Raw genomic sequence first — 14,806 nt, 5'->3', positions numbered from 1 at the left:
ATTTTGAATTAAAATATGTTTTGAACTCATGGTACATTTTGTCTTTTAAATACAGAAGTACAAGAATCTGATTTCTTCAGCTTTGTTTTGTGCTATGTTTATTTTCCTTGTTTCTGAGTTGCAGCGCTATTTTTAACAGTGAAGGTTTTAAAACAATAGAAAGACTACAATTGTATGAAATTAATTATGATATACCAATTTGAAAGATACTACACAGCTCAAAACCATGTACACTAGAGCGTAGCCTGTTACTCTGCGTGCCTGACTAGGAGCTCCCTAAGCTCTGGTGAATTAGACCACAATCAGGCATCTGCTTTAAGAACAGCTAATTCCTGGGCTGGCTAGCAGCATATGGGATGGCAGGGCCTACCCAACTTGGACAACATTAACTAACTCAATCTGATCCTCTTTCTTGAGGTATCTGAATAAGAGACAATAGCTGGTAACATGAAGCTTAAGCGGAAGCAGAGATATAGTAAAGTCATGAATAAGTAGAGGTTAAAAAGAATTTAAAAAAAAAAAAAGAATAAGCTGAAGCCAACAGTAAGCAGAAACTATGAGACAGAGGGGAGAAGCAGTCTGCCAGTTCACGACTGCAACAGCAGAAGCTAGAACTGAAAGAAGGTAAGTCGCTGTGACAGACCACTAGACCAAAGGACACATGCTGCTGAGAAAAATGACAGAATAACTTCATCACCAGAGCTGCACTCAATTATCCAAAATAATAATATTCCAGTCTCCTTGAAGTCTGGCTATACAATGGCAAAGTTTCCTGTCTTCTTTAGTCTCCATGCATTCTTACAAAAAACGTGCACTGCTTAAGGCCCCCTGGGTGGTTCTGTTCTTTGAAATCTAATAGAGCCTAATGTTTCAGACTATGTAAGAACCTGTAATAATATTGGCAAATGTTCCCAATATGTTAAATGAAAAATGCAGAGTACAAAATACTTTATAAGTATGGTCTCAATTTTTAATAAAAATATTTATATATACACAGAAAAACAGAAAAAGTTTATCCATCAAAATATTAATAGTGGCTAACCCTAGGCAAAAATATTATGGGTGATATTTCACTTTCATAATTTCATGTTTTCCAAATTTTCAATAATTACATATATTAGTATTTTAAACTAAACAAAATATTTTAATAAGGACTAGGAACAAACACACCAAAGTATTAAATGACTTTTTCCCTCCTGGTGATTACAGATGGTTTATTTTCTGCTTCACTGGGAAGTACTACTTTCCAATTTTTAATAATCTTTATGTTTTTCATTATAATTAGAAAAAGCACTAAACCTGAAGAAAAAGTAGATGATTAAAGGAGTTTTGTTTTTACTTTTAACTCAGCCTAAGGAAATATATGTGCAATTGACATGTCTAGATTTCAAGATAATTCTACTAGTTTTAAAGTGTATTTTAGAGTATATTTTAAGGATTTTTAAAGTATATTTAAATATATATTAAGTATACTGTAAAGAATTTTAAAATTAAATAGAAAAAAATAATTCCTAATTCCACAACAGAATCTCAGAATCTGAGAGCTAGAAAGGACCACAACTATCATTTCGTCCAAACATTTAATTTTACAGATGAAGAAACTGATGCATAAAAGACAAACAGCTTGGGTCTCACAGCTAATTAATATGTAGGATCTAGGCTAGAGCCTTATTCTCCTGAACCCAAGCCCGGGGCAATTTCTACTCTAGGACAATGCCTCTAATAACTTTCTCTGTAAGCATAGAAAATGTTTATCTCCTTGAACTAGAAACTCTAAATTGAGAAAATATTTGAGAATTGGAGGGAAAAAACTTTTTCCATCAAACAGAAATTATAAAACTAACACATAACAAATGTTAAAATTCTCATATGGATCTAGGGGAAAAAATCTGTTTTTGAGATTTTCACATTTGTACCTAAAATCCCAAAATGTATAGGATTTTGTTATAAGTGTTTCTGTTGATGAATAATATAGAGAATGCTTAAGTTTGTTGCTCTGGTTCAATAAAATAAAAGCAATTAAGCAAACAATACCCTGGAGCCAGACTGCCTTGATAGAAATCTTGATACTGCCTTTTCTAGATGTGTCACTTTGAGCAAGTTTACCTTTTCTGAGCCTCAGTTTCCCTATTTATATACCAGGGATAATAATCACCCCTAACTCATTAAATGAGTTCATATACATAAAGCACCAACAGTGCACAGCATAAACTCTGTATGTTTAACTGCTTTTATTATTATAAAACAATGTAAATGTATGCTTAGTTTTTATTACGGTTATCATCCTTCTAATAAAGTTGACAATATTATCATTTAATGTTCACTATAGGTAATGCTAAATTAGAGAATGTCCAGATCTCAATGACTTCACAAATATCCTCTTCAAATAGCTTAGCAAATAGAATAGCCAATGATAAAACTGGCTACTGTTAACTGTCAAAGATATTCCAACTTTCTGCCAACCTCTTCAAGGTCAGGGGTAATGTGGAGGAAACAGGGTACATAGAGAGGTGCTGGGTTCAGGAAAGCCAGGCAAAATTAAACACTTGTAGCCATCATGCGCAAGCATGAGGCCAGGAATCCAGGCAGGTGAGACAAAGTTTGAAAAGCACAAAGAAGTTACTGTGGTGAAAATATAAGAGCAACACAATGGAGAGACAGAATGCCTGAATTCTAACCCTGGTTCAGGTATCAACTAGGTATATTATCTCAACAAAGCAAATCTACCTTCTGGTTTTATTTGCCTCGGGTAAGACAACATGCTTCTCAGGGTCATTTATGGCCCAAAAGTCAAATGCAGTCTCAATGTTTTAAAAAAAAAAAAAAAAAGCAATATTTTCTGGGTTCACATTTTATAGGTGAACAGCTGCTGTAAAAAAGGAAGAAAGTTTTAAAACTTTATTCTTGTCAAAAAAGTTTGAGAGTTTTCCTCTTTGCAAGAGAAGGTTGTCTAAAGTTTGTACTCTACCAAGCCTGGCTCACCTCACGTTCTGACAGAGGAAGCACTATGAAAAAAGAGAAAGCACAGAGTAAGGGGAAGTAGAGGAGTTTTAATTTTAAGTAGAAAGTAGGGTAGGATGCATTAAGATAATCGTGAAAGATTTTAAAGTGAAGGAGTTAGCCATTTGTGTATCTGGGGGGAATATTCCAGAAAGTGGAACCAGCCAGTGCAAAGCCCTAACCAGAAGTGTGCCTAGAATAACTCAGGGAATGGAAAGGAGGCTTGTGTGCCTAGACTGGGGTAAACAAATGAAAGAATGGTAGAAGTCAGAGAAATGGGCCAGATCAGGTAGGGTCTTACAGGCCATTAAAAGGAACTTTAATTCTGAAGACGGGGAGCTTCAGGGAGTCCTGATACAGAAAAGAGATGTGATCTGACTTATGTTTTAAAAGAATCACTGTGGCAGATGTACCAAAGAGACTGTAAAGGTTGAGAGGCAAAGGTGGGAGCAGGGGGAAGAAAAGTATTGAGTACAAGGCAGAAGAGAGAAAATGATAACTCACACCAGCAGTACAGATGGTAAAAAGTGGTCAGATTTTGGATATATTCTGAAGACAGAGCCAAGAGATTGATTTCTTGACAGATTAGAGGCAGTGAAAGAGAAACAGGGACATCAAGAATGTGTCAAAGATTTTTTTAGTCTAAGCAAACAGGATGCCAGGTCTGCCATCAACTGAAAATGGGAGGGCTGCACTTGAAGCTGATTTGGGAGGAAGATTATAAATTCAGTTTTGGATATTTTGGACTCTGAGACACTTGACCTGTACAAATCTATAGACTAAGAGAATTTTATCTTCCTGTCGATATGACAACACATATGAACTAGAAATTTCAGATTCAACCTGAACACATGGGTTATGCAAATGGGAAGTGAAGACAACGCTTATTTCCTAATGCTGAACTCTGAGCTCAATGGAATCAGCTTTTTCGCTATTTTGGGAGATGAAGTCATAACCATAGAAGAAATTAACAGATTTCAATGCATAAAAATCACGCTTTAAATTCATCTGTCTGCCTTAATACACATCTGAATATCAATGTGGCTCATGGAAGGATAGAACTGAAAGTGTACTATATTTACCCAGAAGATACAGAACCCCTGGAGTTGGAGACATATATATGTCTCATAATATAACTCTAAAAATTTTAACTGTGTGACTAAATTCTATACATTTGGGTTCAACCAGCTCTGTGAAAGTATAATCTCATTCATAAACTAGTGAAATCAAAAATTTATTTAAATCATGTATTACAATCACTCTATCATAACCTATCACTCTATCATATAATTATACACAGTTCTATAATATTCTAGCATTAGAATTTTACTAATTTTCAATTATTAAGATTATATTTTCAAGTATTAAGAGACGATTACATATGTTAAGCAATAAAGTTATGTAAATGTATACTGATTAAACTTCATGGTATTAACGTCTGATGATATAGAGATTCAACTAATCCAACTCAACTACCTTACATTATCTGTACCAGACCAAGGAAAAAAGACTTTATATATCTAATTTACATATATTCTAGAATATTCTTCATATTTATATAAATACTATGAGCAATACAATGATAAATTATGTTCATTTAAGAAATAATATATAGTTGAATTGGTTTATAGTACAGACTACCAACATATCTATTTCAAGTAACATTTATAACTGAATAGTTTAGAAAGGGCAGAGAAAGAAGGCTGGATACACAGGAACTCCTTCACCGAACTAATCAAGGACTCCATTGTAATTATCAATACAATGCAAGATCAAAGAGAATAAAACAAGGTGCTCTTGCAGGAAGCATACAGACAGACAAGACAGACAAATAGAGATACACACAAACATTCACTTCTTATCAATCAAAACAACAAAGGTAAGTTAACACAAAGTCCAACCAACTCTACCCTAAGTAAACTTCACTTACTAGATGTAGGATGGAAAAGAGCTCAAGAAGAAGAAAATCATTTTTCCAGATCTTTGAGAAAATTTCAATCCTTATGTAGACAATTCAGTTTTAAGTGTAAAAATGTAAAAAGCACAGTGTTTTCCTCAAATCTAATGAACAGATCATTGTCACACATCACACATCCTGTAGCTAAAGGGTACAAAGGTCCTCACTTCAAAATCCACGATCTTGTGGGAAAGGCCCTCTCCACTTCTGGTGCATGCTGTTCTCTTGGCATACTAGCTGCCCTGTGGCAGCAGAACAGGAAATGTAGGTATGTCATCAAGACAGTCTCCCGTCAACAGTAAGGGCAGCCACAGTTCTTTGACCTCACCCTCCACAAAGCCAAAACAAAAACCAAAAACAAAACAAAAAATACCACAATTGGGGAATGAGATGGTAAAAGTGGCCAATTCGAGTTCTGCCATATCTCATAGGAAAGTTGCTAAATTTGATGGTTTACAGCCAGAACTGAAATACCTCCTTTATCTAAAGTCCATCACCCTAGACTAGGCCACTATCATCTCATCTTTACTGTTCCAAGAGCTCCTACCTACTCTTCCCAGTTTCACTCTAATCTCTCTGCAATCCTTTCTGGCCCCTACCTGAGCTCGCCAATCTCATTTCAAGGCACTATCTCCTTTGTTTCCTACATTCTAGCCACAATACAGTAGTATCCTTTCAGTTCCTCAGGCAAGCCAAACTTATTTTGCTGTTCTCCAGACCTGCAATGCTCTTCACAGGACTCTTTCACCCTTCCTAAATGTTTCCTTCTCAGAAGCGTTCTCCCTGATCACATTATTTTCTATCAGAGACTTTAATGGTCTCCTTCACAGCAATTTTCTCAGACATAATTTGTCTATTAGTTGTAAGCTCCAGGAGGGCAGAGGAACTATGCATGTTTCATTCGTAACTATATACCCAGAGCCTCACATGATACTTAGCATAAAATTTAATAAATACTTGTTAAATTCCTTATCAGGAAACCTCAATGAGACAGTTGATAATGAAGGATTAGTCGAAAATACTCTGAGCAAACAAGTATCTTAAAACCCAAGTATTAAAATTCAAGCATCTAAATCTAGCACTCAGAACCAACTTCTCTTACTTTACACATAGCTCTAATAGGGTTGGTTGTCTCATTTCCAACCTACAACTGATCAATCAGAAAGAAAAGAAGAACATAAACAGAAAGCAAAATCTCTCACATACGAAATTCAAAAGAAAGTGCCATTTAGAGAAGATCCTCAAACCCCAAAATACCTCAACAGCCTCGAAGAACATCACTGTGTACCAATCTGTTAATATCTTCTTTTGATTAAATGTTTCCCCTACTCAGTCAGATAATTCTGATTTATGCTCAGGATCTTGCTTTAAAGCAGGAAAGCATATGTCACATTGTAGACTGATTTCCAAGAAAACGGTAAAGATTAACCAAAAAATATGCATGAAGGGATAAATATCAAAATATATGGTAATCATTTGCTGAATGCCTACTATGGGTCCAGGTAATCAGATAAATTATTTCTGACTGTCACACCTAATCTCTGAGGTAGATATCCCTTTTGCAGATGAGAAAACTAAAGTTCAGAAAGGTTAATGGTTACAGTTAGGAAGTTTCTCAGAACTGAAATCAATCTGCCTGACATCCAAGACCACACTCTTTCCACAGTACCATCTATTGTTTTCCAAATGCATCTGATGTAAGAATCACCCAAGGTCTTATTAAAAATAAAAATTCCTAGTCTTCCCCTAAAGATTCTGATTGGGGACGTCTTAGGTAAGAACCTGAAATGTATATTTTTTAAAATGTCCTTAGTGATTCTGATAATCAGGCAAGTTTAAAAAATATTGTACTGGGATTAAGCTACACTGCATGAACATGGAAACACTGGTATAAGATCTGATTTTACAAGTGGATTCTGAACAAATTATGAAAAGTCACCAACAAATCTTACACAGAAGATACTGGAGTAAGGATACCTAACAGCATTTGTTGCTGTTATATTTTAAAGCTTAATTTTATTGAGAATGAAATCTTAAGTAGCTTTATAACAGATTTGAAAGCTAAGCCAGACATAGATACTAGAGAGACTTAAAAGATTCCCTTCTGAGTATATAGTTAGTCTAATATCCTAGGTGTTTAACCTGCTAGGAATATAAACTCAAGTTGGAATTCAAGAGCAGCTCTCATATAACATTATTATTTAGAGTAATGTTATTCAGAATAATAATATTTAGTATTTGATTATTTACCATCATAAATAATTTCGTATCATTTATGTCCCACCATTTAGTTCCTATATTCCACTTAGCTAGACACATAAAATCTTAAGTACTAGTTAATTTCACATCTGTTGGCAGGCAGAAATCCCACATTGAACTGTTTGGACTGGAATATCATGTGAATTTCAAATTCAAATACAGTAAAATTTTGAAACTTCAGTTTACTACCATATTTCTCATTTCTTCAAGAAAGTCTACCCATTGAAAATTTTTGGCAGTTAATCCAGTTAAAACATTTAGCATTTTTTTCTTAATATTATCAGAGATACATTCAATGCTATGTTCTAAATCAAACTAATTTCCTCTCAAACTATAAGGAGTAAGGAAATTCTCTGGGAAAAAAATATCTACTTGAAGTTGACAATTTCCTCACATTCACCAAACTTCGTTTTTTAAGAAAAGACATCAGCCTGCCCTGCGAATCATGTGGAGCAAATAGAAGCCCAGACTTAGGCATCAACCCCTATTCTTCTCTGCCTTTGGTATCCTGGCTTCTCAATTCCCTGGCATTCTTATTTTATTGTTATTTTAAAATGACAGGTACATGACATGGGAATTAATTTCCTTTTATTTCTATTTACATTGCTCTTATTTTCTTCCTCTCCTCTTAGGCAATCAATTAAATGTATTTAACATGCATCTTTTCATTTGTATGTGTTTTTACAAAAATGAATATGTTTGTGCATGGATTTTTAATAAACGAATATATACATTAAAAAAAAAAAGATAAGCCAGAGAATTTCCTGGCAGTCCAGTGGTTAAGACTCTGTGCTTTCACTGCCGAGGGCATGGGTTCAATCCCTGGTCAGGGAACTAAGCTCCTGCAAGCCGCACAGCACAGCCAATAAATAAATAAATAAAATAAGACAAGCCACTTATCTTATAAATGTGATTTCATAAGAGTTCTATTGTAAAATATTGTTTGTCTTCATTAGTAGGTACAGAAAAAAGAAGAAAACAGTTATTCCTTTGACAATTCTAACAAGATCCAAAGATGTATGCAATCACCTCATTTATTTAGAGAACATTTCAGGACCTATAACATCCCAGACACTATATTAAGCAATGGAGAAATAAAAACCAAGAAGCATAATTCCTGCCCTCAAAGAACTATCCAGCTTGTGCAGAAATATCAATAAGATCTTCAAAAATCTCCAAAGAAAAAATTTAATCTTTAAAAATGGAATAATTATGTTGGGTGGATGAAAGGAGGTGGGAGTTATAAAGATTAAAAAAAACTGTTAAACTAAAGTGACTCTGTTATTCGGGCAAATCATGTTCAGGTCTCTTGTTGCTAACCACAGCATCTAGTAGCAGTCTTGGTCCAATACATTTCAAGACAATTTTTTTTTAACTCTACCATCTGAAAGGTCAATATACACTGAAGTGTTCCTGTGATGTCTCCTATGCAAAGATCCTATTGTATCCCAAAGTGTTCCCATATTTTTTCAAGTCACATTTCTAAATCTTTCAATTTTCCTCAGCTTACCTGAGATGAAGACAAAGAGAGTGATGTCCCACAGCCATTGATAAAAACTGGTAAAGGATGAGGAATTATTTGTGGACATGACAGGAAGATTATACCTCAGAAGAAAGTACCCGAAGACACAATAATTTAGTGAAATTAGAAACAAACCTCAGTAAAATAAGTTGGCTCTATGACAGGGCTTATGTTAGAAGTCAAAGATTATACATGCCCTATGAAAGCTCCAAGTTTAATTCTGATATGGGAGGGCATGAAATGAGACAGGAACTAATGTCAGTTATAATGATAGTTTAGATAGGAAATACTGGCCTAAAACTAGTTTTAAATTCTAATTTTTATACTAACACATCGCTATCATCATTGTGAAAAATCAACCTCTTCAACAAATGATCATTATATTTTACACAAATTTACTCTAAGGGGCAAAGAACGCCATAATTTAAAAATATTAACCCATTTGGCCAATACCACCTAATAAGTTAATCACTTTTTTCCCCTCATCTTCATTACATAATGAGAAATACACACACACACACACACAAACACACACAAACATACACACACACACACACACACACACACAGGAAATCTACTTTTAATTGAAGTGGGAGTTCAAGCCTTTTAAATTACATGTACATAAACATTATGCAATAACAGGAACTTATCATTTCCCTCTCTTCCTTCAAATGCCACTTTCCTCAAAACATGCTTCTGCACAAAATTTCTTCCTGTTGGAGCTGCCACCTTGTTTCATATTGCTATATGCAAATCCAAAAATGAAGGAAATTATTATACTCATCTAGAAGAATATCCAGAAAGAATACTGATCTTAATGGAGGTACACAGTTTAAGCCTGATTTGGGGTCAACATGAAAATATTTTATTAGAAACTACATTAAAGCAGGCTTCGTTTAGGCAAATTATACATTTTAAATACTTACGTTCCCAAATTCTGATTATGCCACAAAACTAACCAAGACCTGCCTGTGTAGTAGAAAATGGAAGGTGACTTAATTTCTCACGTCACTATAATGACGTGCCAAATTACATCATATGAGAATATAGTGATGTCTAAAATGAGAGTAATATTATAATACGATGTAGTAAATCATAGGGGGAAAAAAGAGTAGAAATATTCAACTATAAGGGTCTACTCAAAAGTGAAATCTGTGAAAAACACATATGGATGGATCTAATCTTTTCAGATTGATCTGGATTACAGATGATTCTATACATTACATTATAATTGACTTTCAAGGGAAAAGGGCTCTGAACAGTTCCTTAGTTTAAATAAAGGGGTAGGGGGTAGGGCAGCTGCAGTGATAAGCTTAACTAGTCTTATTATAACTATTTTAATAGCTCTTCCCATTTATACTTAAGATTTTTTTTTTTTGATGTGGACCATTTTTCAAGTCTTTATTGAATTTGTTACAATATTGCTTCTATTTTATGTTTTGGTTTTTTGGCCGCGAGGCATATGGGATCTTAGCTCCCCAACCAGGGATCGAACCCACACCCCCTGCATTGGAAGGCGAAGTCTTAACCACTGGACCGCCAGAGAAGTCCCCCCATTTATACTTAAAGGCAAGAAAAACTGAATATGCTCAACAGGTATAGCAACCCATAAACACCAATTTCAAAAACCTTTATAGGTGTTAACTGGGCTCCTATTGGCATAGTATGCCTGTGAATTATGTATGACAGAGTCATGTAAAAAAAGTTTTGCATTACTGTTACTATATTTATATATGGCACCACAAAACGGGATTAGGTTTTCAATGCAGAAGGATTCTTATTAATCCTCACTGAAATATTTCACACAATAATCTAACCTCATACAAACTGTCTAGAAATGGAAAAACAAGACTAAAGTGAATCACTATTAGGTTTGAAAATGGCAGTTCGGATTTCTTAGTACTGTGCTTTACACCTATGTTTCTCAAAGTGGAACACTGTGTGTGTGAATGATAATTAATAAAGCCTAATATCTATTGAGCACAGTACCATACAATGTGATGAATTCTTTGCATGTATTTTCTCAATTAATCCTTAATAATTTTAACAGTGAGGTACTATCCCCATCTTAAATGAAGAGTCATAGATAAATAATTTACCCAAAAAGTGGCAGAGGATAGATCTGAACCCAGAGCCTAGAACCAAGATAAAAGGAAAGAAAGGTAAGTTGCTAAGGGAGATCGCAGAAAAATTAACTCCCCTTGTAGAAAGGCATACTGTTTACCGGTGGCATATAGTTCCTCTTACACTCTGGAATAGTGGTTTTCAATCCTGGGTACATATTTGAATCACCTGTGGAACTTTTTAAACAAACTATGCAAGCCTGGGACACTCACCCAGATAACTGGCTTTCAACTGGGGCAAAGACAAGGCTTTTTTTTTTTAAAGCTCCCCAGATGATTCTAATGGGCAACTAACATTGAGAACCACTAATAATTCTCTCCACTCTGTTAACCTCTCTAAGCAGCCAACTAAAATCAAATTTACTAATCACCTATTTGGTTCTGAGCACTTTGCCTATTATATTTTCCATCATGCCCAAGAAAGTACTTAGCTTTTCTTTTCCTTAAACAGAGGAAACATTATAACTATAGTTGCACCTTTTAAAATAAAATTTTGCCAGCTTTTTTTTGACAAGAGGAATGTAAGGAGCAGGGTGGGCAGACAACATGATAAAGTTTGAAAACTCTTCTTTAAGCACTCCTTAGGTTTAAAAGAATGTAAAAAGGTCCTAATAGCCAAACAAAACTTAAATGGCAGGCGCTGAAGACTTAAAACTTTCTGTGATATATGTTAAAAAAAGGTTTAATATCCCACTATATTTGGTTATATTTCTTAATTCTGCTGATGATAACAGTTAAAATACTAAGTAACTGTTATTGTGGTGATAAATTCCATTGTCTTCTCATGGCACTGTGACAGCACTTATGCAGCGTTTTCACCCTGATTAAGTCACCTGAATATAAACTAACAGGTGCTAAAGAAATCAAAGCATTACATAAGCACACCCAAACAGCAATATGGCTGGTCACATCATGTACTGAGAAATGCAAGGGTTTTGCTGAAGATCTTATATGAGAAGTCTTACTGTTTCACTAAAAGTTATTCACTGCACGACCCACTCACCCTAAACCAAAAATATAATGAAAAGTGTTCCAGGCAGTCTCAGACTTGCTGGCCCTTTTATTTTACTAAAAAGGTGAAGTGGGGAGATATCTGACAAGCATGAAGTTTGACCTAGGATTTGAACAGAGATCTAAAATGAAAAACAGTATAAATACTTCAAGTAGTACAAAACTCTGGACTTCTCAGAGAAACATTACAAAACTTCCTGCTTCCGGACAGCTCATTATTTGGTTCAAGTCTTCACATTCCTTTATTAGTCATGACCTTTCAGAAAGCTCTCCTTCCTTATTGTTTGAATAATATTGCGCTTTTAAAATGTTGCCAATTGGACTTACAGGAACCCTTATCAAATGAAGAAGCCATCCCAGAGTTCATGCCCAAAGGAGGGACTTAGATTACTGAGAACCCTCAGTAACCTGAGCGGTGTGTGCCCATCACATAGATTTTTTTTTTAATTATGTGTAAGCATACATCGTTCTGCATCTTAAATATATATGTTCATCTATACTTTTTTTTATCATACACAATTACAGGAACTTGCACTAGTTCCGCAGAAACTGACTCTGCAAGAAACTGGGAAGACCTGTGGGTGTGTGAAATACACAAGGACACGAAACCACTCACTACCGATCGTCACTGGGGTCTCAACCGGCCCAGATCTGGCCTCTGAGCCATATGTCACTAGGCTCAAAGGCACAGACGAGGAGACAGAACCACAGGGTAACTGAATGAGAAAACAGGGGGAGACACCTCAGAAATGCGTTATTTCCACCCCAAAGCTGAAGGGGTGGCCGGAAGGGCAGACCCTGAAGAATAACCTTCCTTCTGGGATCCGTCAAGGCGCCCAGGCCCGAAGGGCCTACTAAGAGGGGTGTGGGGGGAGGGAGGGCAGCGAGCGTCCATCCCCACTTCAGAGACCGAAACCAATGAAAATAAAGCAAGTTTTCACTTCCTGGTCGCCTACTCCTCCCGCAGGCCTCCGACACCAGACGCACACCGGGGCGAGAGGGCCCCCGCGGAGTAAGGGGCCCGCCCCAGCCCTGCACCTCCCGTCCTCGCCCTCGCCCTCCTCCGGGCCTTACACGGTGACGTGACCGGAGCCGCGGACCACCACCGGGTCCGGCGAGTACTTGAGCAGCTGCTCCTCCAAGGCCCGCTCCTCGTCCTCCTCCTCCTCATAGATCTCGTCGAAATCCGCCATCCTGAGCCTCCGAGGCCCCCTGCCCGAAGGGGCCTGTCCAGGGGCTGAGGCCGGGATACGGGCTGGCAAGGCGGCGGAGGCTGAGGGGAGTCGCTGCCGCGGGCTCCGAGGCCGCGGAGTTCACTCTGGGCTGTCTCGGCGTCGGCTACAGAGGAGACGGGGTCCCGGCCGTCGCCGCCGCCATTACCGTCAGCAATAACAACAACACAATGTCAACATCCGCCCAAGAGCCGACACCTCCACCAGCGCTGCCGCCGCCGCCGCAGCAGCAACTCAGGCAACCACAGCAACAGCCTGCGCCTCCCGCAGCGGGAGCACCGGGCTACGGCATCGCGAGACTTCCCAGGACGGCGGGCGGGCGGGCGAGCGGACGCGCGGGCGCGCGAGCACGCGGGGTGGATGGCGGGAGCGCGCACGTGAGGCTTCGCTCGCTCCCCCAGGTCGCTTTCGTTCCTCCACTTCCACCCGCCGACGGCTCCTCGGACGCGCGCTCCCGCAGGCGCGGCACCGCCCCTCAGCAGAGGGGTCGCGGACCCACAGGGGGGAGTGTCTCTGGGAGCTGGTGGCGTTGACCCCCGACTCAAAGAACAGATCTCTGAGTGTCCAGTGGCGCACTTAGTTCCCCAGAGTAATGTCTAACCGAAACAACAAAAAATAAAAACCCTGGTTGGAATAGAGAATTTATCGTGCATGTGGTTGCCAGTTTATCTAATAATCGAAACTCACTTTTCGTCAGTTTTTTTAGTCTGTGATGAGAACCAGAGTCTGTACTTTTCCAATTTGAGGAACCCAACAGACACACTGCAAATATTTTTTGTCCACTATAATACAGGATTTTCCAAAACATGTCCAAAATCAAACATCTTGTCCCATTATCCCCTTAAATATAGTCCAGTAGATGAAGCCAATTCTGCTGATCTTTTTTTTCCTACAAGAAAACTCATTTTAGTCATGCCATGAAACAAAACTGACAAATTCTCTGGATTCCAGATTAGAAGAAGCAGTTTCCTTCCCCAACTTCTTCACCAGCCATAACCTCTTTTCTCCCTTAAGAACTTAGGGAATCCGTTAAGTTCTTAAGCTCCTCCCAGGAAAGGAAAAGTAAAGGAAGGAGAGGGGAGGTACAGTTTAATGGATTCCCCTTACCAGTCTAGACTACCAGTAAAGGCTTAAGGTTCACATTGGGCACTTGGCTTCATAGTCAAGAACCTGCCCAGGCAAATAGTTCAGGAGCAGGAGTGGGCTCCTGAGAGAGTCCAGGATAGGGAACATACACTGTGCGGGCAGGAAAGGGTAGTCATACCCAGTGCTGGTGAGAATATTCTCCAAGTACAGTGTTCACTCCTACCAGTTTAGGTGGGTGGTTGTTAAAGTTGAGAAAGTGCAAGGGAGGGCAATTAGGACAGTGAGTGAGAAATGCCAAAGAACCTCCTACTGGTAATAGTTGAAGAAAATGAGCATAGTTAGGCAAGAAAAGATGAAGGAAAAACATAGTAGATAGTATCAGACTTGCTATGTATCTCTCCTGAGTACACTTATTCATTCGACAAACATTTACTGAGCTCCAACCATGTGGCAGGCACTGTGGGGTGTGTGTGTGTGTGTGTAATCAGATACAGTTCCTGCCTTCCAGTAGCTTATTTATCACGAAGGCAAGCAATCATCATCCTGTCGAGTGCTCCCAGAGGAGTATCAGAGGGTGGTAACAGAGCACACAGGAGGCAGCTTGGTCTGGTGATTA

The 14,806-nt window shown here is 38.0% G+C and overlaps 1 protein-coding gene across 4 annotated transcripts in view; it reads right to left on the bottom strand.

Annotated features, from left to right (window-relative positions):
• The window catches only part of CHIC2 (cysteine rich hydrophobic domain 2), a 70,884-nt gene extending 57,072 nt beyond the window's left edge, over positions 1 to 13,812 (bottom strand). For 2 of the 4 annotated variants that reach the window (XM_082390803.1, XM_082390804.1), the window contains exon 1: positions 12,947 to 13,787. In XM_082390803.1, coding sequence (XP_082246929.1) covers positions 12,947 to 13,065 — 119 coding nt within the window. In that variant the 5' untranslated portion in view covers positions 13,066 to 13,787. Of the gene's footprint in view, positions 1 to 12,946 lie in introns of all 4 variants that reach the window. The other 2 variants (XM_082390805.1, XM_082390802.1) reach the window with 2 other exon arrangements.
• Between the last annotated feature and the right edge of the window lie 994 nt (positions 13,813 to 14,806).

This window comes from Balaenoptera borealis (genome assembly GCF_965194805.1).
Source record: "Balaenoptera borealis genome assembly, chromosome: 4".
NCBI lineage: Eukaryota > Metazoa > Chordata > Mammalia > Artiodactyla > Balaenopteridae > Balaenoptera > Balaenoptera borealis.
The sequence above is the reverse complement of the archived record's forward strand: the minus strand, read 5'-3'. Positions and strand labels throughout refer to the sequence as shown.